Raw genomic sequence first — 25,279 nt, 5'->3', positions numbered from 1 at the left:
TTCACACTTGTTAGAGGACTCTTTAGAGTATCTGATGGAGTTCAGGCAGTAAAATCACTCCTGGTAACAGAGGAATCCAAAGTGATATCCTCAGTTAGGGCAACCACAGTAGTTTTAGCCATTGAATAAAAATTGCTTGGGTATCTTTTCTATCTTTCCTAATTTTTTCCTCCTGTTTCCCAGTATTGCTTAGAAAGTAGGCAGAGAGCTGGCTTTCTAGAAACCCAGTATCTGGGTTTTGGCAAAATCTGAGCAGGTTGAAATGCTTAGCTGGGAGTGGTCTGATGACTGTGGCTTAGTGCTCCTTGCTTGGTTCTCAGCACAGCTGGGTTGCCATGTGCCAACCTGAGACCTGCTCCACAGGGATCTTCCTTGGGAGATGCAGCAGGCTAACACGTGATTGATTCATCTCAATGTCAGCTGGGATCTGGCAGATCAGGCTTGGGTTTCTGTTATGTCACTCATCGTGGTTCAGGCAGTTTGCCTTAACTTGAGACAGAACTGATTGTTCTTTGCCTGAAGTTGTCTTGAGCCCAAATCACTAATGAAGTGCTGAGGAGATATTGCAGGCTGGTGCAGAAAAATTATAGGAAGAGGCTATAGAAGTGTTCTATTAAGCATTTTTTAAATATGTCAAATTTTAGAAAATGGTACTTGAAAGGTGTTGATGTAGGAGCACTTCCCAGTGTTGTGTGCTGAGATTGGAGCTGCTTTTGAGGTGAAACAAGCTGTGAAGACCATGCGTGCTGTCACAGGCAAGTGTGAGCCACAGTGTCAGTGTGTGGGAAGTGGGGGCTTGGAGGTTTCACTGCTTGGGGTTTGCTTTTTTCCTCAAATGTTAGATGGCTTTTCATACAGGTACCAACAAAATTTGAGTGGGCTGTAAACTTATTTTGTTCTCGTTGGCTTGGTAGGTGGCTGTAATGAGAACAGGCTGTTCCCCTGCATGGATTGAGGGGGAGTTGTACAAGAAGTGGATTTTGTTTGTGCCATTGAGTAGCATTACAGACCTTGTACTTGCTCAGGGACGTTGTTCATTAGGGAGCTTGATGGTTCTTAAATCTTTTAAAATTCAGCTTTGAGGATGTGGTATGTGAGACTTCCTAAATAGAAACTAAAGCAAGGAGCTCTTTGTGCTTCTTACGTAGTAGAGGGTTTCATTCCTTTTCATCACTCATGATTAAAATGGTGAGTGCTGCATTTTCTGTGTTTGCTTCAGCAGGAAAGATTACTTACATAGTTTAAATCCTTTGCTCCTACATCTCACTATTACTGTTTGAGTAGGTTGGGAAATGCTTTAATGATGAGCTTCAGGAACTTCTTTTCAATTAACCTTTGAACTTCATGCTGTCTTTTGCTGCTGTTCTATTTGCTTAGTTTTACAGAGAGTTACTGAGTTGCTTCAAAAGAAGTAATTCAGTAACTAACTCATTAAAATAAACACCTCCTTCTCCTTTAATGAGCTGTCTGCCAGGGATCTGGGGAGTATTTGTTGTACAGTCTGATTCGTGAAGCTGGAAGTTGGCCTATACTCTGTCTGTAGAAATGCAAGACAGGACTCCCCGAGGGTTGGGATTGCCTGTCCTGTGTGTGAGGCTGGAATCACTAAATTTACTAAGGTTCAGGAAACAAAACTGTCTAAAAGCAGGGATTTGTTTTTGTTATGTTAAAGGGTGCAGCATAGAACCCTAAGACATAACTGTTGACACTGCCAAGGTTCTTCATTTATTGGCGTTTTAAACTTCTAACCTATCACATTTATTATGTAATTGTTTATAATTGGGTAAAATCTAAAGAAGTGAAACTCAGGCCTCGCTTTTACTTTTCTGAAGTGTCTTCCCTTCTCCCCTCAGACCAAAAAGCAGCCGTGGTATAACAGCACGCTGGCCTCGCGGCGCAAGCGCCTCACGGCTCATTTTGAGGACCTTGAGCAGTGCTATTTTTCCACCAGAATGACTCGTGTCTCAGGTGAGTTCTCGAGTGCTGTTCCACTTCTGATGTCAGGTGCCTCTTGCAGAAAAGCTTTGCTTTTGAGAGAGCAGCCTTCACTTCTTCCTTGCATGGGAATGTGGCTATACATATTTGTATTACCCAGATCATCCTGTTTTGCTAACCTTGACCAATCTTTGAAGTTGCTAAATTTGGGAAACTTAATCCTGTCACTTTGAAGGGGCACATGTATTGCTTTGTAATTCCTTACTGTGAAGGGCACCACTCACAATAAACAATTTCTCTGGTGCCTGTTCTGAAGATGAAAATGCCTGAAAACAGTGGTTGAGTTGCCTTTCCACTAGGTGTGGTATAAACCCAGTAGTTAAAAACATTTTGCTGTTGAAATGGTACAGAGGTATAAACATAAATGGATACATTCTCCTGTATTTAGCATGCAAGAGGACACTTGGAGGTTATCATTTGTTATCTAGACTGTGTCTTGGTTAACAAATGGTTTGGACTGTAGAAGCTGAGTGTGCAACACAGCTGTTGTCCCATGGGGCACACCTTAGATTTAAGGCTTGTATTGTAGAATTAGAAGCTGTTTTCCAAATTGCCTAGATTGCCTCATTCATAATTGAGTAACAGTGTGACAGCAGCTAGAGTAATTGTTGCCTAGTGGATGCATGGGTCTTAATTACGCACAAGATTCTCTTAAGAAATGAGAGGGTCAAATAACTATGTCTTGAGGGCACGGAGGGTTGATCTGGAGCCCCTCTGGAGGAGGAACCAGCTTGGCAAGAAAAGCTTCAGGCAATGGACTGTGGCAGGCAAGAGATTTGCAGCACCAAGCTTGGAGCTGCAGCCCATATGGAGTGTGACAGACTGCAAGGAAGGCAGCCAGCCCTCAGGGTGGGAGACACCACTTAGGGATGAGAGGAAACCAGGCACAGGTTGCTGTGCAAAGTAGCTTTACTTACAACCTTGGAAGGCAGGATTGCTGGAGTAGAAACCTCTGCTTTTTTGTTCTCTGTGAATTTAGTTTTAGTCTCTTTAAAATAAATATATAAAGAGAAATTTTAAAAATCAGTTAAGAAATGGCTCCAAAGATAAAGGCTGCAGCATGTCTTAGGGGAGCTCAGTCTTAGAAGCATCCACATCTTCTACCTCCTTCAGAGCATGGACTGGCTCAGTTCTCATTGTGCACAGCAAAATGGCTTTAACAAGGAATGCAGCTTGTTGGGAGGTTACTTCAATATCTGAAAGTTTGGAGAAGCACAGTGCATGTGTCCAGCCAGATCCCTGTGAGGTGCTAGCAGGTGCTTTGCAGAATGCTGTTCTTCACAGCTCACACTGAGATGTTTTCATGCAGAGCTGTGTTGGTGATGCATAACTGTGTTTATGTAAAAATAAAACTTATTAACCAGGGATAACAAATGGGGCTCTTCCCAGCATTCCCTTGTAGAAGGCATCTTTCTTCATAATTGGAACTATAAATATGAACGCAGTGAAACTGGTTTTTTGTATTCATATGTGTCAGCTGCACCAAGAGCAGAGGATTTGCAAGTGCAGGTTTTCTCCTAAATAAGGGACAACCTATGATACTTGATTAAGTCTTCCTCTCCTAAGTCATTCCTGCATTCTGACACATTTTAAATAGGATATAATGTAGATTTAAAGCTTTTTGCAAGAAGTGCCTCTGACTGTTCAAGTAGGGAGTAGAGACGTAATATTACTATAATTATCAAATGGCCTTGCACTTTGATGGGGAAGATGTCTTGAGAAATAATACTCTGTTTTCCAGGCGCACATAGAAAATAAATTATAGGAGGACTGTGTGCTTGATCTCTAAATGAGGGAAGTAGAAGGGTAGCAGCTATTTGTCCCTATCACAGTGCCGAAGGAGAAAACAATCTTTGAAAAACACTGACTGATGTTTGTGTTGCTTCTCAAGCTGTTTCCCGTAATGGTCAGTGCTGATGATGTTAATTTAGAGCAGCACTTTGTTCATTTTACCCCTTTTCATCCCTCTGACATGGATAATGTATATGCTACTACCCCTAAGCTTGCTAATTACTAGCCTTCACTGTTCCTTTATGCAATCAAACATTAACAAGTGCATATGAGGGACACTTCAAAATGCCTTATAAGTATAGAGATAACAATTTCTGATGGCAAGGAATTACCAGAGTGCAGAAATTATTATTCTCTGTGTTTTCTGACAAGAAAATACAGCTGGATTTTGCTTTTATGGAACAACCTCTCTGTTCTCACTCTGGTATTTCCAAGCCTTTCTAATAAGTGGATCTTGTTATTTCCTTATGCTGCTGATCAGGCTAGCTGAACTGGTGGGTGGAATTTGGTCTGTGTTGTGTGTGTGTGAGTGGTTTCTCTGCTGCTGCAGTGGATGCTGGGGTGGGACAGGAGAGGAGGTGTGCAGTACTTGTAAACCAGCAGTGTTAGCTATAGTTCCCCTAAAATGCACTGGTGCAGAGAAGAAAGTGAGAGTGGAAGCATTAAAGAAAGGATTATGAGAATTGCTGCAAATTTGGGGGGTCATTATGAAGCCTGAAGGCCCTACCTAATGTTTAGCTTGTGGATATGTGATCGTATTGGGAGTCCAGATTTGTCTTTGAGGCATTGCTGTAAGTTAGGAATTTTTCCATATTTACAAAATACTAAAATTTAAAATGGTTTAAATAAAATAATGTTCCTACCAAGAAAAGTTAGGACTTCTGAGAATTCAGTGAATGACTTTCAACTATCTACACTGCAATTTACTTTTAACTTTTGTAGTAAACTGTTCCATTTCCCACAGAATATTTATCATCATTATTCAAGCTGGCTCAATTTCACCTTGTCTGTTGAAGGTCATAATTTTCACAAAACTTCTTGTACAGGGAGCCTTCTGGTTTCATGCTTGTCTTCCTCCTCCAGCCCTGAAATGATTCTCCCTTAGCTCTGTTGCTTTTGGAATAACAAGAGAAGTATTTTTTACTAAAAGTATTTTGAATGTAATTGACACCAATGTCTACAAATGTAGACATACTGTAACAGAACAGGGAAAGAAATATACGTTCACCTCTGTTGAAAACTAGACATGTCCTTTGCAGTGCATTTTGATAGCCTTAAAAGTTTTCTGTTAATCATCTGTATGGCCCACGGGCTCTGAATGTGAGTAAAATAAATGAGTTTACAAAATTGTATTTGACTTCTAGATAGATTCTCAGCACAGTAGGTTCACCCAGCATTGCAGTGGAGAGACTTCATTTGTTCTCTGAAAAGCTCATAAAGCCTTCAGAGAATGCTAGAGATGAGAGAGACCCTGATTTTGACCAAGAATCCCCACAAATAACAAGCATCACATGGAGACATACGTCTTGATTTTTTTGCTTGCTGTTGAGTTTACCTTGTTACTCTGTTTCTGCCCTCTCCAATGTCCATGCCTGTTCCTAGATGACAGCAGAACCACCAGCCAGCTGGATGAGTTTCAGGAGTGTCTGTCCAAGTTCACGCGCTACAATTCAGTCCGACCGCTGGCAACGCTGTCCTATGCCAGTGACCTCTACAATGGCTCCAGCATAGTATCCAGGTAGGACACTCTGTGGTTCTGACAGTGCACCATGGGGATGTGGCCTCTGAGGCTGAGTTAATAGCCTTCATTAAGCAAGTTATTGTTGGTATATATGCCAAAAATGTATATTTCCCAAAAATAGTTTTGCCAGTGTGTGACTGTGTGTGACAGTTTTGTGACTATCATTGATCTGTGAGGGCACTCAGGTAGCTCAGTATACTTTTTATTCCTGTTGGTGTTGGTTAAGACCAAATGCAGAGCCTTTGAAATGCCGCTATCAGCAGCTGTTGTACGAAGCCTGTTGTGTTCATGTTAGCTTAGTTGTGTAGTAAGTGATGCAATTCTAGCATTTTAAAAATCAGCCATCTTGTTTGGCAGCCTTTAGAATCTGTGGTGATTTTCCATTTTGTTGGGAGATCCAGTCACAATGGCAAATACTAAGAAGCTGAGTTGTTTTTAGCTGTGATTGCTTGAAGTCTCGGGCTTTGGAAGCTGTTCCTAGTGCTGAACACCACTGAGGGGGTGTTTGTGGTAAAGCCAATGCAACAGTTCCATTCTTGCCAACAGTTGCACTGTATCCCAGCTGTGCAGGGTGGTCACGTCCTGTGTACTGCTGCTGAAGCTCATCTGAGCCTTCGGTGGACCAGTTCTTACACATAACTGGTGAAATGCTTTTGACTGTCTTCAACAGAATCAGCTTCTTCTAGTTGAGGTCCATGAACCCGCTCCCTTGAGGATCAGGCTATAGGAGAGTACATAAAGAGGATGGGAATTGCCACAGCCCTAACCTTAAAATGGCTTCTCCCTACCCTGGAGGTTTTACTTATATGTGGTAGTTTGTCTTTGAAGCTCTTTGGGGTGGAAAAAAAACTTTGGAATGTGTTAACTAGGAAATCTTCTCTGTTGGGATATGTGCAGGACCTGTTTGAGCTTCTTGCAAGCCCTTTTCCCTAATGTAAATGTTTGTTCACACCAGTCTCTTGAGAGAAGTAGTATCATCCCTGTTTTATATATGGGGAGCTGGAAATCAAGAGAGACCCTATGTGAGATCTTGGAAGAAAGATAATGTTGTCAAAATAAACTTGGGTTTTCTGACTTTTCATTTAGTGCCTTACAAAGGGGATGCATGGAGAGTGACAGAAGAGCTTGAATATTTGGTGGGGGACCCCAAGAAATTCACATTATGTGGAGAAATTGGAGGCATGGTGCAGCACAGACCACATTTTGTTTAAAGAGCATTGATTCCTTAACTAGTGCAATATGTAGCAGGAATGTGTAATGTCCGACTTAGCCAGAGGTCAGAGCACAGTAATCAGGGATCTGACGTATATTTAACCTGCACTGATTGGGTTCACACTGGCTGCAATGAAATGCAGATGGGAATCTCACTGCAATGTAGACAAACTTCCTCAACTACCAGCTTCAGCATGGATTGGATTTTGCTCCCTTGCCCTTTTTTCTCCTTGACATTCTGCAAGAGCAGCATTTTTGTGGTATTTGGTTAGAAAATGCTGGAAGGACAGTAAATCACACTGCTTTTTGAAGGCATTCTAATTCTTGGGTGAAATATGTTTGAAAAGTATGTGTGTTACTGTTACAATGAAGATACAGTGAAGCCTTCTTCCAAGTCAGTCCTAAAATTGGTAATTAATTGCATTTTACTGAAAAATAACTTGGTTTCCCCTTCTCATGCTTTTTATCTATGAAAGCATTTGAGAAAGTTCTAGGGGTTTTAGCATGTAGGCTGAGTAAGACAGTTCACATTTGAGCACATCCTTAAGTGGTTTGGTAAAGTAGCTTTGCTGAACGTGCTGCTGCCATTGTTCTTGTTGGCTTCTGGCTATTCAGACAGTTCCTGTAAAGTCAGAATTTGTTAATTGAGAATTTATACTTAGTATATGTTGGCCAACACAGTCTGATGCTTACCTTGTTTTTTTGTTGTTTTTTTGTTGGTTTTTTTTTTTTCATTTAAACTAATAGCCTCAAGTTCAGAGAGTTTGTGAAAGTAAGTAAGAGCAGCTTTTAGGTATTCACAGATGGGCCAAATTAAGGTACTTAAAAAATGGAAGTATGCTTTTAAAGTGCTGTGAAAAGTTTTATTGTTTATTTGGTTCGCTGTACTGACCTTTAAAGGTTTTCCTGGGTGTGCAGTAAGAAACAATGATGAAATGGCAGAAGGTTAAGTGTTTAGCTGTTGTTGTTGAGACAAATGGATTTAAATACAGAGTTAATAGAAGACTAATACATAAGTCTTAATAAAGTTTTAGGAAGTATTTTAAGGGGGCATTTTAAGTATACTTAGGAACAAAAATAGAAAAGACCAGAAGTTAAATTTCCTTCCCCTTAAGTTTGCTTGGTGTTTGTTTGGTTGTTTTTTTGTTGTTTTTTTTTTTTTTTTTTTTTTTTTTTAATAAGCTGCTGTTACAGATGGACAGAATACAAGACTGTTTGGTTTGATTGCTTTAACCCTACATGAAGTTCACGGGTGACTCCAAAAGATCTGTCTTAAACAGCTGGGTTTTTTTAAGATGTGTTGCCTTTAGGTTCACAAAGGAGAAGGATGTAAATATTCCTTATCTGTAAAATATTGATGTTTAGAAGTGAAATATAATTGGGTTTATGCTCACAGGGTGAAAAGTGTAATTAAACACAGTGTACAAATAGGCTGAAAAAATCCTGGAACTGGGCAGCAGCAATACCCCCCTGAGAGCCTTGTGGTAACAATATTTATGGATGTCTGGGATAATAAAGTACTGCAAACATATGTATGTTGTGTTACAAAAAAAATCTGATTAAATATTTAGGAATGTTCCTGTTGCCTTCTGGGATAAGGAGGCAAACCAGGAAAACTTCAACCTTTTCTCCTTTTTCCCTTATGTTCCTCAAGAACAACAGATTATCAAGAAGAATGTTCAGGGAAAGCACATTTGAGGCTTTGCTGTTGCAGGTTACTCAGTTCTGCTGTAACATCAAGGGGACTTCAGCATGCTTGCTGTATGAGTGTGCAAGTATCTCAATATGCTAAATGGCTTTTTAATACACTCACCTCTCTTAAGTACAAAGTATTTACAGTTTTCACAAGTATATTAAATTTTTTTAGAATTGTCCAAGGAATAAATTTTCCATTTATTATGCCCCCAGACAGAGGAGTTGTCAGAGCTTTACTTTTGTTCTCTGCTGGCAGTGGCAGTAAATGTAAAGTCTTTCTTTAAAAGATGAGTCTGTAAACTGCTGCGTTAGCATTACAATGATTTATGGAGAAAATTGCTTTACCACTGTCAGAGGCCTTTGGAGAATAATGTGGCAGTCTTTCATATTTGAGAAAAAGAACAGGAAAATCTAAGAAATGTACTACAACGAGATGTCTCTCTGAAACCTGGATATTGGAAAGCTGGTTCTCCCTGCTCCATGATTCCCAGCTCTGGGAACATGAGTAGGCTCTAAGATTTGGGGGCTTTGTGTGGGTTTTTGTCATTGGCTCAGACTTCTAATTCTTCTAAATTAGTTTACCATTTCTCTGAAAGGTCTTAAAGTGGCATTTAAAAGGTTTTGGATAGCTGGCACTGTGTCTAAAGGCTCAGTGGTTTACAGAGAGGGAAGTAAACAACTTGTGGCTCTGCCTGCACAAGCCTTGATCAGCTCATCTGTTGAATCATGATCCAGTGTTCAAAAACTGGATCTTACCTTTCGTGTCCATTATATTTTTTTCATTGCATGCTCATTATTCCATTGCTTCTAAGTAATGAATGAGATGTGAAGAGGTATCTCTTAGCATCCAAACAGTATTTCAGGATTGCATTTTTGTTTATATTCACCCTTTCAGTAACATGACCTGAAATCCTTTCTTCAAAGGTGACCTTAAAAGAAAAAAGATCCATTATGAGTGAGTTTTTCATGTATTCATTCAGCTGTTTAATTTTTTTGGTCCTCATTTTACTTCGAACTACTTTTACTTGTCCATATAAATTCTCAGATGCAGACTTTAATAAGGTAACATTTAATTTCGTATCCATTATAGCAAGCCTCTTTTTTAATGCTTGGGCTGGCTAGGATTAGATGAGCCATTTTATTAAGTTTGTGACCAGCAATGCTGCTTTTTCTTGAAGGTAAAGATAAATGCATGAAATGGAAGTGGGTTTATCCTTTACAGGATTATGTTTGAGTGCAGTAGATGCTGCTCCTTGAGAGATGAGGAAGGCTGGATTTTACTTATAGCCTGTTAACTAAACCATTTTTTAAATGGACTCTTATTGACAAGTGGCAGCTCAAAACTGTGGATGAATCTGTCTTATTTGAACTGTTCCCAAAAGTAGAAGAGAGAGAAATGCTTGGATAAGGAGACTTAAATTGCAGAATTACCAAGGAATCTTGAAGTATGAGTCCCTGAACCTACTTGAAGTTTGTACTTCTTCTGTGGTTCTCTTACCTTCCTCCATCTGAAGTACTGGCCTGTAGATCAGATATTGTCTGGGGCTGAAATGTGATTTTTGTTTAATTAGAGCTGAGTAAGGTACCGAGCTTTTCCCTTATTTCCCCATCTTTCTCTGGGGTGCTGAACTGATACATTTCCTGGTACATGATTGTGCTCTGGGTCCCTTGAGCAGGAGCTAAATGTGACTTGTACCCTTCAAAAGGGTTATGCAGGGGTCAGTTCTGACTTCTGAATTCAGAGTTTAGGGACACTCTGCCCTGGAACACAGCCCTCCAAGTCCCCATGATGGGCTGCTGGTACCAAGAAGGACTGACACCAGAAAAGAGCTTACTTGCTTTTATCTCCAGTCTTGACCTGAAAAATAAACCTTCTGGTGACCACGATGATGCTGCAGAGAAGTTTTTTCTTTCATCAACAAAGAGCTAAAATTTAAATAACTGGAAATTGGGCAGTTAATGAATGGAAGTGGCATGGCTGCCAGTGGGACCTAATTTTTTTCCTACTAACTTCAGATGATTTGGTTGTAGGAAGATCTTTTTTCCATTAAGCTCCCTTAGTACTTGAAACCTGTCTTCATCTGCAGACAATTAGATGAGAATTTTTAGTTGAATTTCAACTTTATGAATTTTCATAAGTGATCTGTTAAAAGTATTGAGCAGTCTTTTGATGAATTTGGGAATTGGATTTTAAACAAAACATTTTAAATAGTGATTGTTCTTCAGGCTTTTTCTTTTTTACTTCAGTATCTTGAAGGATTTATGTGCGGTTTATGCAAGGAGTTTCTATGTCTTGCCATGTAGCCGTCACTGCCTGCAGTATGGGGTAATCCAGTTTTGGAGTAGGCTTCCCAAAGGGATGTGCTGCAAGCTCCACCCTCAGAGTTATTAAGAGCAGGCTGGAGAAAGCCCTGAGCAGCCTGGTCTGATCAGAGCTGCCCCTGCTCTGACCAGGATATTGGACTAGACACCTCAGAGTCTTGGGGACTGTACTTGTGATAAAGGTACATGATCAGAGCATTAGAAATTTTCATTTTGCCCTCACTTTCTACTGAGCATCTTTCTCTGGCCTGAGATTTTAAGAAGAAAGAATTTAAGGAGGAGCTCTGTATGTGGCTTTAATATATATAGTGCAAAGGGTATTTCACTTTCTGCAGACTTCATGATCACTGCTTACGATTTCAACAGGATTGTACTTATTAGATTTAAGACTGCTTTTCTTTTGAAGTTTTGTGAAAGTGCAGGAACTCACAATAGATGCTGTAGTGTCAGAAATGTACTTTGACAGATCAATATTCGGGTAGGAGGATGGTACTGATGCCTTTTTCAGCCTAGAAATGAAACAACGCACATTTTCAAGATAATATTAATATAGGAGGTAATATAAAAGTGGATCTTTATTTTGAGGCCTCCAGGGGCAGTCATGGAGAATATCCACAAAACCCTGTCCACACGGGGTGAATACAGTTCTTATAAGTTTAACAGATTAGCATAATTGACAAAAAAATACCAATTAGGAGGACAAGTGATGTAATTCCCCCCCAGGTCACCCTTCTCTGGACACCCCCTCCACCTTGGTACTAGCTGTGCTTTGTTTATTAAAATGTCATTTGAAGAGTTGTTCTCAACCTTGGTAGGCAGGAAGAACCAAGATAGCATAGGGGCCTTGCAATTTGTTTTGTCTTTCTGCCTATGGAAGGGGCATGGAAAATTACTGGGAAAACTAGCCACTAATTCAATAGGCTCCAGAGCTAGAAATACATGTGGGAAGAATACAGAGGAAAAAAAGCAAAAACCAAAAATGGCATCATTACCATGTGGAAATTGCCTTGCATCATTGCATCTGGCCCTCTTGATTGCTCAGGATGAAAATCTTTTCAGTGAGGCTGGAGGTAGGTGCCCTTCCATTCCTCGTGATGTTAATGTGATAATGGGTGTCCCCAGGCAGCAGTGATGTGTCTTGACCTCAAGAACTGGACAGGCAAGCCACAAAAGCTGTGGTTCCAGCATCTTACGCACACAGTTTGCATTCTGGCAATGTTTGTAAAAGTTAAAGATGGATTTCATTTAATTCCCACCCCCCCCCCCCCGATTTTATAGCTTTCATTTGGTGTTGTGTTGATGCAGTGAATTCTTGTTTCTGCTTAAAGATGCAAACCTGTTATTAATAGAACATGGATTTCTGTATCTTATTACAGTATTCTTTTAATTTTCTAGCCATATTTGTTGTAAATGCCTGAATTTTATATGAGCTAATGATCTGAATAGCTTTAGCATGCCTTTGGATTTTTTTTGTTTGTTCCTGGCCAACTGGAGATGTTAGCCTGTTAAATGGTAGATAGTTGAAGCAATATAATAAGGTGGTGTGTTAAAGCATGCAAAGATGTATGGTGTGGGCTTAAACGATTCTGAGAATAAACCTTACAAGCAGCTCAGCCTGGAAAAGAGGCTTGAGCTCATGATTATTAATATATCATTGTTTGCATTAATAAATACAGTGTCCAAGTCATGTTTGGGATTTATGTGCTGTGTAGTTGTTTCATAGAATAAGGTAATAAATAACACAGAATAAGCTGTGAAGTGATGTTTGTTTTCATGGGGTCATATACAAGTGTGTGCATACATCTGTGCAAGTGAAGTCAGAACAACTTCTCTGTGAGACTGTGAAATTAAGGGTATACATAAACCATTCTTTATGAGAAGTAAAGCAGTCATTCAAAATACTGATGAAACAAGATTCAAAATGCCATCAAAACAAATCTCATGGAACAGTTTTGTCAGCTGGATGAAAAATGCTTCAAATGATGCTTTAACCTTGTTCTGTCATTACCAGGCAGTAGGATCATTGCAGTTAATCGTCCAAGCCCATCCTCTGGCTGCTTGGGAAAGGCTCATCTGTGGTGTATGGACTTATATTTAGGAAGGCTGGTGCCCTGACTCATGGTGACCGTGGGATTGAGTTGGGTTGTCTAAAGAGGTTACTGTCTCCAGCCCTCCCTCCTGATTCTCTGCAGGCTGTCTGGCAGAAGAGCTGATGGCAGTGTCAGGAAAGTGCAGAGGCTTAAGTTACTGGAGTGCTAGGCTTGGGGTGGTGATTTGTCCTGTGAAATGGGACTTCTTGCAGTGTGGTCAGCTGGAGACAAACATCCTCAGCTGCAGCTCCAAATCATGCAGGAAGCATGAACTGGAGCCTGCAGACAGACTGCGCTGTTTAAAGTCCCAGTATTGGCAGAGATCTCTTTCAGATTTATTTGTTCCCCCTGCCTTGTCAGCTCTGTCAGTTGTTGCTGTGCTCAGTTTTGGAGAAACAAAATCTTTGTTGGTGAAGTGACAAAAGGGTGGCTTGGAAACAAGCTTTTGGATGGCTTTATGTCTAGAAGGCACTTCAGTACCTACCACAACTGAGTTCTTTCCTACTTAATGGTGTAATGCTGATAAGATGGTGCTATTGTTCAGACCACATTACAGGTTATTGTGGAGCAGGGTTTCCTCTCTAAAACCTCAGCTTGGGTAGAGGCTGTTATATTCTGTTCCGCCTGAATGTGAAGAACTTCTTTCTGTGCAGTGACACTGGGACAGATTGCCCAGAGAGCGTGTGGAGTCTCCCTCACTGAGATATTCCAGAACCATCTGGATGCAAGCCTGTGCCATGTACTCTGGGATGATCCTGCTGGAGCCGAGACCACATGAGCCACTGTGGTGGCTTCCAGCCTTATCCATTCAGTGATTCTGTACTGGAAACATTTCCCAAACTTGAAGGCAGATGAAAATATTTGGATAGTTGTAACCTCTTCCACCTTAGTATTTGTAAATGTTGACTCTGTGCTGTGACTGCTGTCAGAGCTGTTCATAACTCACTGTCTATCAGCCCAGCTGGGTGAAATGGTACCTCCTGGCTTTCCAATTTAGATACAGGTTACCCAAAATTCTGCAGCAGGCAGACTGATTGTTTGGCTTGAATTGTAAATAGTGTCATAAGGAACACTCTTCATTTAACTGTTGGCATTCTTAGTTAAAATTTTCCTGCTCCAGCTTATTTAAAATGGTGTTTGTGGAAAAACTGAATGTAATCCTCATTAAGTTGCAGGGTAGTTGTTTGCAGCAGCTTTGGCTCATTGTGCTTCTGTGGATCTGGCATAAAACCCTGGGATTGTCGTCATCTTCTCTTCAACATGCAGAAGAGCATCGCCCAGCAGTGAAGTGGCTTTTTATCAATGCGCTTTATATTTGGTTGTTTGCAGAATTCAGCAGTTCCCTATAGGTTTTCTCATCATTAATGCTAATTAAGCCAAGTTCCCCTGAATACATGTATGGAAAAAAAGCCTTATGCAGCAGAAGAGGGTGTCTCTAGCTACAGTCTTATAGCTAAGACTGGGACTCTGCTGTGGCTTTCTGGGATATTTTGGGTTGTATTTAGAGGAGATTAGGTTCGTGGTAACTTCCTTGCAAAGTAGAGAGGAACATGGTTCTGAAGACTGAGCTATTGCAAGGAGGCCAATTAATCTCATAGCATAGTATATGCTCTCATTGGGTTTGAAAAAAGAACAACTCCATTTTATCTAGAGGTGACAAAGCATGAAAGTAGCTCTGTTGGGTTTGATTTCCAGGCTCTGAAATGGATCTAAGCCCACCAAATCTCCTCGATTCAAGTTTAATATTCTCCTTTAAACAAGCTCTTTATGGAACAGGAGTATTATGAAGTGGTCTCTGTTAGAACTGATGGCATTTCATTACACTTAAAAGGATTTTTATAAGCAAGAAGTGGGCCTGGAACTAGGTCTAATGACATTACTTTGTTAATGTGGTACCTTTTTATGCCTTTCTTCAAACAGAGCAGAACAGCCCTCCAGGCTACCATGCCTGTAAGGGAGATCCTGAAAGTTTGACTGCAGCATGGCTGGTGCAATGATGTCTTTCCAAGGGAGCCTGGAGCTGTGGACTTTCCTTCCCTATGCAGTCCAGGCTTTGATGGGCTAATGCAACACCCTTCCCAGTCTGTTTCCTGGATGGTGGAGGGAAAGCTAATTATCACAGAGAGCTGACTTTCTAGTCCTTCTTTTTTTTTTTTTTTTTTTTTTTTTTTTTTTTTTTTTTTTTTTTTTTTTTTTTTTTTTTTGTGTGTGTGTGTGTGTGTTTCAAATGGAGGTTTGATTAGGGGTAGCAAGTTCTCATCAGATGTTTGGAGCCTGGAGGAGGAGAGGTGATGGGAAAGGTACCCTGGGTGTACTCAATAACTGCTGGTGCCACTGGAGCTGGGATATTCCAGCCAACTCCAAAGCATGGGACCAGCCTGAAAAAGCTTGGAGTCCTCTGTCCCGTGGTTTTTATCAGACATACATTAGACTTGAATCTGATCTACTGAGAGTAGCCAAGGTGACCTCACCTTGATGAGAAGACAAATCTGGCAAATTTCTGGTGATCTGGGGGTCACATCTAACCTAAGGTAATGTGATTCTTAGGGATAAAAGTGTTTGATCTCTGATAGAATGACATTGAGTGGTAATCTCATTTATACATTTAACTTATCTATCTAAATAACAGCTTATAGAGAATTGAGGTTTAAGTGGTCCTTTCTGACTAGAGATTGCAACTGCCTGTCTGGGATCATGACATGCTTGCTCACTTTATAGTTTGGAAAACATTTGGCAGCCTGGGAGTTTGAATCAAGAAATATGTTCTGCAGTGGTGGTCTGTCCTTGTCCCTGTGGCAGGGATTAAGGGCTCAGAAATAAAAGCAGTGACCTTACTTAGGTGGTGCTCTGGAGCAAGGAGTAATTAATGGAACTGCTTCTTTATTAAAGAGGAAAAACCTCAGTGTTTTTTTATTTCAGCCACTCAGAGCTTTAGCAAAACAAGCTTTTGATACTGAAACTTCATATGCTTTGTCTCAGTAGCTTTTGTTTTTATGTATGACAAAATTTAGGCTTTGAGCTGACAGAACACAAAATCTTAGTGCTTTACTGTGGCTTCCTATGCCTGAATATAGCTTTGTTTTCAAAAACCATGTATTAGTATGCTAGTGCATGCTTAGTGACACTAATTATTTTGCATAATTACTTAAAATATCAGTCTGTTGTAAAAAGTCTCTCAGGTGTGTGATATTAATACCAATTTTTGTATTGGTCCCAGGTGCTTAACAGTCTGCACTGGTGCCCATGGTGTTGACTGTAACTTAAATTTCTGACCTTTGGCTTTGAAGTCTCAAAATGAGCATTGAAAAGAGATAGCCAGGCTTAGGATTGTTAGAATGACAAGATCCTTCTTGGAGGCCATGGAGTGGAAGCACAGAATAAGAAAGACTTTAAGGAAATGCAGGTGAAGGACAAAATGCTGCTGGCATCTCTCATTCTTCTCACCAATTAAGTCCTGACAATATATCCATGTTGTCATTAAATATGGGACTCCACAGCTAGATAGGAGTTGATGTTAGAGATACAGAAATAGAAACAGCACCAATCTGGGGAGAAACAGAATTTAAAGACTTTGGTCTATCCAGAGAGAAAAATACGTCCTCTCTATGTGTGTGTCTGTATATATATATATCTAAATAGATATATACAGTTCCATGGGAGGGACTGAATCATCTACTTTGTAGAAATTGCAACTCCTACAGTCACGAATCTTGGTAAGGAGTCAGGGCTGAGGCATTTTTGATTACAGTAGCAATTGCAGACTGTGTATGGAAAGGGCAGAGGAGCAGTTGGCTAAAGACCCTTAGCTGTACCTAAGGTACAGCTAAAGGCAAATGCACTTAGATACAGTCCTGCCTTCTGTTTTCAAACAGTGGGTACAGTACATACCTGTTAATATCTGGTATAAACCAGTTATACATGGATTACTGTTGTCAGGTTCACTGTACTACTGGTTACTACCTGAAACCTGTGTGTGGTTCTTAAAAGTGTAACTGAGAGGGAAGAAACCTTCATCTGTCCCAAATCAAATCTTCTGGCAAGCACCTCCTAGCTGTAGTGTGCCTTGTTGAACACCAGTCTTGCTGTTGCCTTGCTCATAACCCTTATGGTGAGGCAGCTGCTCCTTTCCTTTAATCAATTTAGTTTCCCATCTGTATGCATTCCCTAACTCCAGTGCATCCTCCAGGGATGTGGAGAACAACTGCACACACCAGCAGGATGCAAATGTAGTGAGGCTTTACACAATGGCTGAGCTGCTAAATACTCCTCCTTTACTCTTTCCCTGCTGCTCCATCCTCAACACCAAAGCAGGCTTCCAGGCATGTTTCAGAAGCAATTTATTTCATCATTCTATTTGTTAACTATGAGTGTTCTCCAAGGTCACAAGCTTTACCATTAAAATAAAGCAGTTGATTTATAATCTCACAGATTGGGAATTAAGATAAGCAGTGGAGAAACCAGAACCCTTGAGGATGTGCATACTTTATAGCAGCTCTTAGTGGTATTTCCATAAGATGTTGGATGTCAACTTCTTAGGAGAAAGAAAACAGTGATTTGGGAATGAGAGATGTCTCTCTTCTGTTTTCTCTAGAAGAAAATCCTTTCAATTTGATTTCTGTAAGTAATTCTGTAGCATGTTTGTAAAGCTCTTTCAAATACCCAGCAGTTCATGTGTCCCCAAAAGATTCCTTATAGAAATTTGGTTAGTCTTTGTTGGTCAGAAATGTGGAGTTTAAAAATAGGCTTAAAAAAAAGAGCAATTGGTAACTGCTTTTAGCAAGTACATCTTTGAGGTGCAAGGACCACTGCTGGTCCAAAAGGTAATTTCACTGGGGGGTTTAATTATTTCCTGTTATTCTGTTGAATGTTGTTATTGTGCTGAGAGATTCACTTGGAATGTGGAAATGTATCACCTGCAAAGCAGAATGTTGTCTTTCTGAGCTGGCTTTGTTGTGTCTTTTGACTAGACAAAACAAAACTTAAATTCTCTGGTGAATTTTCATATAGATAAGCTTGTGTATAAGGAAGCACTTACATTGACACCAAGACTTCAAGCAGCAAGTGACAGGAATACCCACGAGCCAGTTAAATGCAAATAAGGTTTGCGTAATACTAAGTGTATTTAAAAGACTTGCAAGAAAAAGCATAAAAATAATGGTTGCTGTGCAAGTAGGCTGTTTGTCCTAATGCTGATTAGTCCAGACATAAGCAGGGCTTTGCAAATATTAGGAACAGTTTTATATGATATATAATCTACTTGATTAGGTACTTAGATTGTTCCTATTTTTATTTGTAAATCACTGAGGAAAAGCTGACTGGCAGAAAGTGAGAACACTGGCAGTCCCAGGATTGAGCACAGGTGATGGGAGGCCAAGGTGCAGGTGTGTGTTGGTCTGTACTGGTAGTGGTTTATTTCTGCATTCTTTTTCTCCCTGCAGTGTCTTTGATGCTGTTTGAAGGTCAGAGGTCTGACAATTCCATTGCTTAAGGCTTTTTATTTTTTTAATGATGTGTTAACTTTTATGGGCATATTGAAATACTCATTTGTTATGCCTGCAGCATGTCTCTATTTAAAAAAAAAAAACTGAATTAATGCTGGAGAAGCAAACCCAACCCAAATGAGAGAGGCTCTATTCTGTTCTAATAACTTGGCTTTTTACCAGACGTTGTAATGCATTATTTTTCTTTCTTCAGCAGAAGGCTGAGGGCTTAAATTGAATCCAGGCAGATGAATCACTGCCATCAGTTTAGTTGTGCTTTACCTGAATCCACAGGGCAGCAAGCGGGAGTGGAGACAGCGGTTCAATTAAGATTGTGGTACAAGTAAATCCACTGTATTGTTATAGAGGCTTTGATTATAAAATTCTTCCAGAGAATAGGGTGAGCTGACAAAACAAGACAGGCCTGAATGGTGTTTTCATCCTGTGTGTATAAAAAGTGATTTAGACTAGTGTAGATCTGGGGAGTGGGGAGAGCAGCCTGGATGCTTAGGTGACTTCTCTGCCTCTCCCATTTTATTTAAATGGATGCCTTCATGCTTGTTTAATTCCCCAGCCACAAGCATGTTCCTCCCTGCATTTTGGAGGCTGATGATTTTGCAGGCTGCACCTGACTAGCTTCTCTAGCAATCAGTTGTGTGTGAGGACATCTCCTGCCACTGCCTGGGAGAAGTTTGGATGCCTGAGTTAAAGGGCCAAGTTTCAAGCTGCTTCATTGAATTACTTTATAGCAACAGACTGCATATCAACAATCTTTTCTCTCCGTAGTTTAAAAATAACTTGATGATATCTCCTTTAAAAGGACTTGAAAATTCTGTTGGTGTTTAAATTTATATTCCCTTGGAAACATTGCATTGCCTTCAACTTCTCAGCTGTGTTGAGGAGTGGAAAGCTCTTGCTGTTACAGCTATGGGGGCAGCCTGAAGAGACCTTTATCTTTTTGTAATTGGTTTAATGCTGTCTAATTGTAGAATGCTACCTTAAATACCCCTGCTCTCGGGATTTTGAATGTAAAATTAGTATAAACTCATTTTTCCGTGCTGCCATTAAGAACTTCCTCCCTGATTCATAAACATTCTGGATTCTTAAGTGGGGGGGGGAGGGGAGGAAGTGACAGAGACAGCAGGGATTGAAATGAGTTAGTGAGTGGAAGAACTCCAGAAGAGACCTCTTTAAACAGTAGGTCGATTGCTTAGTCAGAAAACTTGAGGACAGCTGGTCATAGAAACCTTGTGACTGAGGGCAGATGCTGCCCACACAGCCTTTCTGGGGAGGTGTCTCATTGAGGCTGATGCCCTCAAAGCAGACAGGTATATGTGCATCTGCCCTGCCAGAGTGCCTGGGCTGCAGGAAAGCAGAAGGTCCTGGGAAGTAGGATTACTCCCCCAGCTGCTATATGTCTAGCAGATTTCTCTCAAGCCCTTCCAGGCTGTGAAGGTAGGAATGACATTAGCTGTTTGTAACCTGCTGCCTGCCTTTCTCTTAGATGTATTTCATGTACAACCTCAGGCTTTTCTCATTTGCAGCTTAACTTTGTTATAAGTTGACTGCTTTTACTTCCAGCTTCATTGATGTTTTTTACAAACTTGCCCTGCAGGTGGAGAAAGAAGGTGCCTCTGTTTGCACAAGCAACCCTAAGTGGAAGTCACAGTGTGTGTTGTTTCTACAGTACTGATGGTCTGATTTCAACCCCCTGCTGCTACCCAGGGAATTTAGAAGGTTTTTTTCTATCACAAATACTGCTTTGCTCTGCATTAGCACTTAGAAGTTCCTGAAGCTGTACACAGGAGGAGTCAATGGGCAATCATGCCATGGAATGTTAAGCGTGTTTCCGGGACAAGCTGTTGGCTTTGACCTTTGGGTACCATGCAGTGTAAGATGGTGTGGCTGGACTGAAAAACCTCAAGAGCACTGAACAAATATCCTGGCTGTGGGAGGGTGATTGTGCTACCAGAAAAATGGAGATGTGTGTGTGTTGATGGGGGGGGGGGGTGGATTAGAGGACAAAAGAAGAACTCTACACTGTTGGGGTGTACGCCAGATCTGACCAGGGTATTCTGAACTGGGTATTTGCAAACTGCAGATTGTGATTTTCAACTCTGCCATTTTAGGGTGTTTAGGAGGTGAAATATCGTCCTGGTAAGTAAGTGGGGTGTTTATTACAGAGTTCTCAACCTATGTTTTTGTTTTTCAGTATTGAGTTTGACCGAGACTGTGACTACTTTGCCATCGCTGGAGTGACAAAGAAGATTAAAGTCTATGAGTATGGTACAGTCATTCAGGATGCAGTGGATATTCACTACCCTGAGAATGAAATGACCTGTAATTCCAAAATCAGGTAGGCATTGATTTGTATTTGAACTCAGAGTGCCTTTTTCACTTGATTGTTTATGTGTAGCAATTGTTCTGCTTTCTTGCTGGGAATTGGAGGGGAAAGGAGGAATGCAGGAGCTCATGGAGATTGGGTGGTACAAGCACTGTTACTTGTGTACTCTGGGTTCATCCAAGGTAGTAACAAAGCCCATGTTATCTGGAGGAAGAAAGGCAATAGGGAAGTAAACTGCTGTTGTGTTCCTTGCAAATGCTGTTGGATACCTGCTCAAAGGGGTGGATATATGCCTCAGGTAAAGTCATAGCTTGTCTCAAGGTAACCTGTGTGCCTGGTTCTTGATAAGTTACTGATTCCTTCATGCTTTCTTCTCTTCATTGACCAGATGCTTTTCATTCTTCTGTGAGGTTGCTAGTTTTCAGGAAATGTTTCTCTCTGGCACCTTCTACCTAGGAATTTTTATCTGCCTGAGGTGCTGTTGTGCTGAGCCTCATAATATAAAGCTACTGAGAAGGGATCTTTCTTGATTTTTTTTGTTTCTGCGCTATCATTACTGTCAGCCCATTTTTTTATCCTTTTAGGTGTATTAAACCAATGAAATACAGACCATTGAAATATTAGAACTTCTGCTGAAAGAATCCAGCTAACTAACTTAAAAATCCTAATGCAAAAATTCCGTTAAAGCTCAGAAGTAAATAATACAGGCAATGAAACCCATTCGGTATTATAATGCAAGTTTCCAGCATCTCCATTGAAATCATTTGTTTTTGTTTGGTACTCTACACTTTAAAAGCGGTAAAGCACCCATGAAAGTGCAAGTAATAATTTTATGTAACAGTCCAGCTTCCATGAAAACAAAATGTTGTGCAACAAAATTAAGAATGTTTGTGAGGCTATTTTAGAGCGTAAAAGTCACGCTTTGTTTTGTAGCTGACACATTTCTAAAGATAGATCTGTCATTCCTGTATGCTTGTGCTCATTATTCCCAGGAATTGCATAACACTATTTTATGAAGGGAAAGATGTAAACGCAGCTGACCCTGGGACTAGATTTCACAGTGGGTAAAAGCAGCCTGAGAGTGATTTGTATTGATATGCTGTACTGATTATGGAGCTTGTGTTTGGCCAGGCTGGGGAAATGTTCTGCGTTTTTACCTGAGTCATAGCTGGGTTTGCACCACTCAGCTTCATTTTTATGGAGAGAAGAGCAGAATAATAGGAGAACCATCTAGCAGTCAATTAATACCTTTTGCCCTTAATTAGAAGGGGAAAAGTAATGTGTGTTTGGTATTTCTTGGACAACTGGAAATAAATTCCAAACCTACTGTTTCAGTTTTGACAGGGGAACTACCCTGATGCTCCAGCCAGTTGTTAGGAAAGTTAATTCCCCCTTCTCCCACAGCTGCCAGTGAGGAGAGTCACATTAGTGCCTTCAGTGGTGTTGCTCATGCTGGCTTTGTGCTCCAGCCAAGATCCTGCTTGCTTTCAAGATTTTTCTCATTCTCAAATTTCATGCATGTATTAAAAAAATAAATCATTTTAGGTATATATGACAATGCTAAATGCACTGTCCTCCAACCTTCTGTCTCAGTAGAGGAGGATCAGGTCCTCTCATTTTCTTGCCCTAGTTTCTCTCACTCCTTTGAAGAAATAAATGGTGGGGGTGTTTTCCCCTATCAGCCTCCTCCAATTATATCAGGCTTCCTTTGGCATGTAGGTGCTTTTGGTTTTGACAAATAAAGTTAGTCTGTCAGTCAGACACATCTCTGCTGTATCCATTAGCTGTGCTGCCAGTCACTGTGCCGGGGTTCGCTGGTGCAGCAACAAGCAGCATAATAACTTGCTTTTCTGAAGTGGCATAGCTTGAGGGAGAAGTTATAGATGAAGGCTGTAATTTCATTATGGAATATTGCAGGGTGATGAAAATGTGCCCATATTGTAAATAGAAAAATCTAAACAAGTGGAGCCTGCTGTTTGTAAAAAGCCTCAGCTTAAACCCAGTGATCTTAATTTGGCTGAAGGTATAGCCTCTTCAAGAGACTTTACCTGTGAGTGCCCCTTCTGATAGCCAAGACAAACATATTTCTGCTCTAGCAAATGGGTGGTATTTCTCTTCCCAGCAGAGATGCAGGGGTCTCTGTGCAGATGGGTTTGGTAACATGTCTCTCCTGGTTAAATTGATCCTGGTTAACCTTGTTCAGAGCAATGATGCCGGAACATAAATCATTAGCGGTGATGTTGGTGACTCAGTTTTCAGAGGAGCAGAGGCTCTGATGGGCTTTTATAAAAGCAGACAGGTGACAGCATTTGTGAGGACTTGTGTCTGGCCAAGAGCAAGTCTGGCCCAGAGCAGCTGCGGGAAGGGAAGCCCGTGCCTGGGCCGGGGCTGGCGCCAGCCCAGCCCTGCTCTGCCGTGTGCCAGCTGGGTGCCTGCTGAAAGCTTGAGCTTCGTGCCAGCAGTAATTGATTGTAGGCTTTCCTGGAGCAGAGCCCTGGTACCAGCTGTAGCTGAGTCTCTTCCTCTTTTCCAACCCCCTTTTTTACACCCACCTGCTTCTTAAATACATTCTTTTTTTTCATCATCCGCTAAGCCTCCTTATCCCTATTTTTAAGAACAGGGAGGAAGTCGGTGTGTCGGGTTTCTGGTAAATGTGCATCGCGTCCCCTGGGAACAACAGTGGCATAAGCTTCCAGGAAAAACACAAGATGACACATAAATCCTCATAAAAATCCCATTTACAGATTCATAGCTTCAGTACAAGAAACAAATCCTGGCATTGTCTAGTAGCTATAAACAGCACCCTGTGAGCTAATTATGACTTGCTGTGTCCCTAGCTATGGCAGGCACTAATCTGCAGCTCCCCCCGTGTAGGAGATGGGAAAGGACGAAGAGGAACGGCCAGCAGCAACCACAGCTCTGTTCTGATTTATTCAAGAGGCACATTTGTTGTTTTGCCATAGGTCGCAGGGGGAGAAAAATAAGGAGATCTAGCATTCAGGTAAAAAATTGGCTTTAGGCCTCGTTAATCTACAGCAGGTGATGTGTGAGTGTGGTTAGGTAAACAGGCTTTTGAAATCCATGTTTAGTATTCTGCGTGCTCACTGCTGTGTTTTTGCAGCATCTGTACTTCAGTGATAGATGTTACCACAAACCTCCAAAATCAGCTGCATCTGTTTAGTCAATTGCAGTAAAAGCAAAGCATCGGTAGTCTTTCTTTTTTAGGAGGCTGCTGATATTTTACAGTTTTCATGTTTTGGTGTCAATAAATCAAATGTATGATTGCTGTATCCTAATAGCACTCCATGGGTGTATTGCTGTCAGCTTTGAAAATGGCAACCACTTCTTGCTATTAAGTTTAAATTAAGCAAAAACTTGTCATAGGATCTTTTTCATTGTAGATTCTTTGCAATTTAGAGTGGTATGAGCTGGTTTTGTTGGATGCTTGTATTTCCAGTGCAGAAGATGTTTGACACTAAACAGGTTATAAGGAAATATGCCTTCAACTTGCATTAATTCAAGTTTTTATAATCACTGATTCACTTTGCAAGAAGATGAATTTTTTCTCCAGAAGTATTTGTCTTTAACCATACTAGAGGTTTTCTTAGAATTGATTAGGAAAAAAAGGGGTTTATTTTAAAACATTCATCACAGTAATGTAATTCCCTATGTCTCTGAAGTATTTGTTTCATGTTGTTATTCATGTGGATGCTCTTTGCAGTAGTAGATCATGCTCCTAAAAACATTTCAGTCCTAAAACTACCAGTTATCAGTGGGCTTGTGGTGACAGACTGGGTCTGAAGCACTTGGTGCTCTGAAGCAGACTGCAGGAGTTTGTACCTTATTAAAAAGCTTTAACTTTATTTAAGTCTCACTGCCAGAGGGGTGGTTGACACTGGGTAGCTTGAGCCTGCATCTGAGACTTATCAGCCATAAGAATACTATCTCATGAAAGAAAGATCAGCGTAACTGACAACGCTAACTGAGCTGGCCCACTTGTATCTCTGAATAAAATGAAGGATGCACACGAATCTTTACAGGGTCAGGATTTCTGTGTGGCTGGATCAGATGCTGAGGTTAGGAGGGTTTTTCAGAGGTTGATGATTAGCTTTCAACTACAGTTTTTCCAGCTTAATCCCCTTAGGAAGGAAAGCTATCACAACTTCTGATAAGATAAATCTCTGGGGTGTAACTATCACACTCTTTCTGGATTAAAGAACAAAGCAAAAACTGAAAAAATATACAGCTACTGTACTTAAAATAAAGGATAGCATCACACAACGTCTTTTAGTCCAGTGAATTATACATTCTCTCAGCCCTAGGTAGTTATTTTTATATCATATCTCAGAGCCTTCATACTTCAATTTCTCCTGGATGTGACTGCAGACCATCTAAACATTGTATATGAAAGGTTATTTTTATGAACTTCTAGGGGTTTGATAGTTAATCTGTTTGAGGACTAGGTAAGCTGCATTTTTGGTTCATATCACCTTTGACTTTCCTTTGCCCTTCTCCAGCTTGCTCCCCCATGCCTTTTTTGAGTTTGCTACTCAATTCGTTACCCATGATAACATCTTAAGGGACCCAAAAAAAACCCCAGATGTCTTTA

The 25,279-nt window shown here is 40.7% G+C and overlaps 1 protein-coding gene across 2 annotated transcripts in view; it reads left to right on the top strand.

Annotated features, from left to right (window-relative positions):
* The window catches only part of COP1 (COP1 E3 ubiquitin ligase), a 124,804-nt gene that overhangs the window by 32,469 nt on the left and 67,056 nt on the right, over nucleotides 1-25,279 (top strand). For both annotated transcript variants that reach the window (XM_083867433.1, XM_083867432.1), the window contains exons 10-12: nucleotides 1,854-1,968; nucleotides 5,389-5,524; nucleotides 20,539-20,682. In XM_083867433.1, the coding sequence (XP_083723559.1) occupies nucleotides 1,854-1,968; nucleotides 5,389-5,524; nucleotides 20,539-20,682 (395 nt within the window). The remainder of the gene's footprint in view (nucleotides 1-1,853; nucleotides 1,969-5,388; nucleotides 5,525-20,538; nucleotides 20,683-25,279) is intronic.

Source organism: Zosterops lateralis (assembly GCF_965231275.1).
Source record: "Zosterops lateralis genome assembly, chromosome: 9".
In the NCBI taxonomy this organism is placed as follows: Eukaryota; Metazoa; Chordata; class Aves; order Passeriformes; family Zosteropidae; genus Zosterops; species Zosterops lateralis.
The sequence above is the reverse complement of the archived record's forward strand: the minus strand, read 5'-3'. Positions and strand labels throughout refer to the sequence as shown.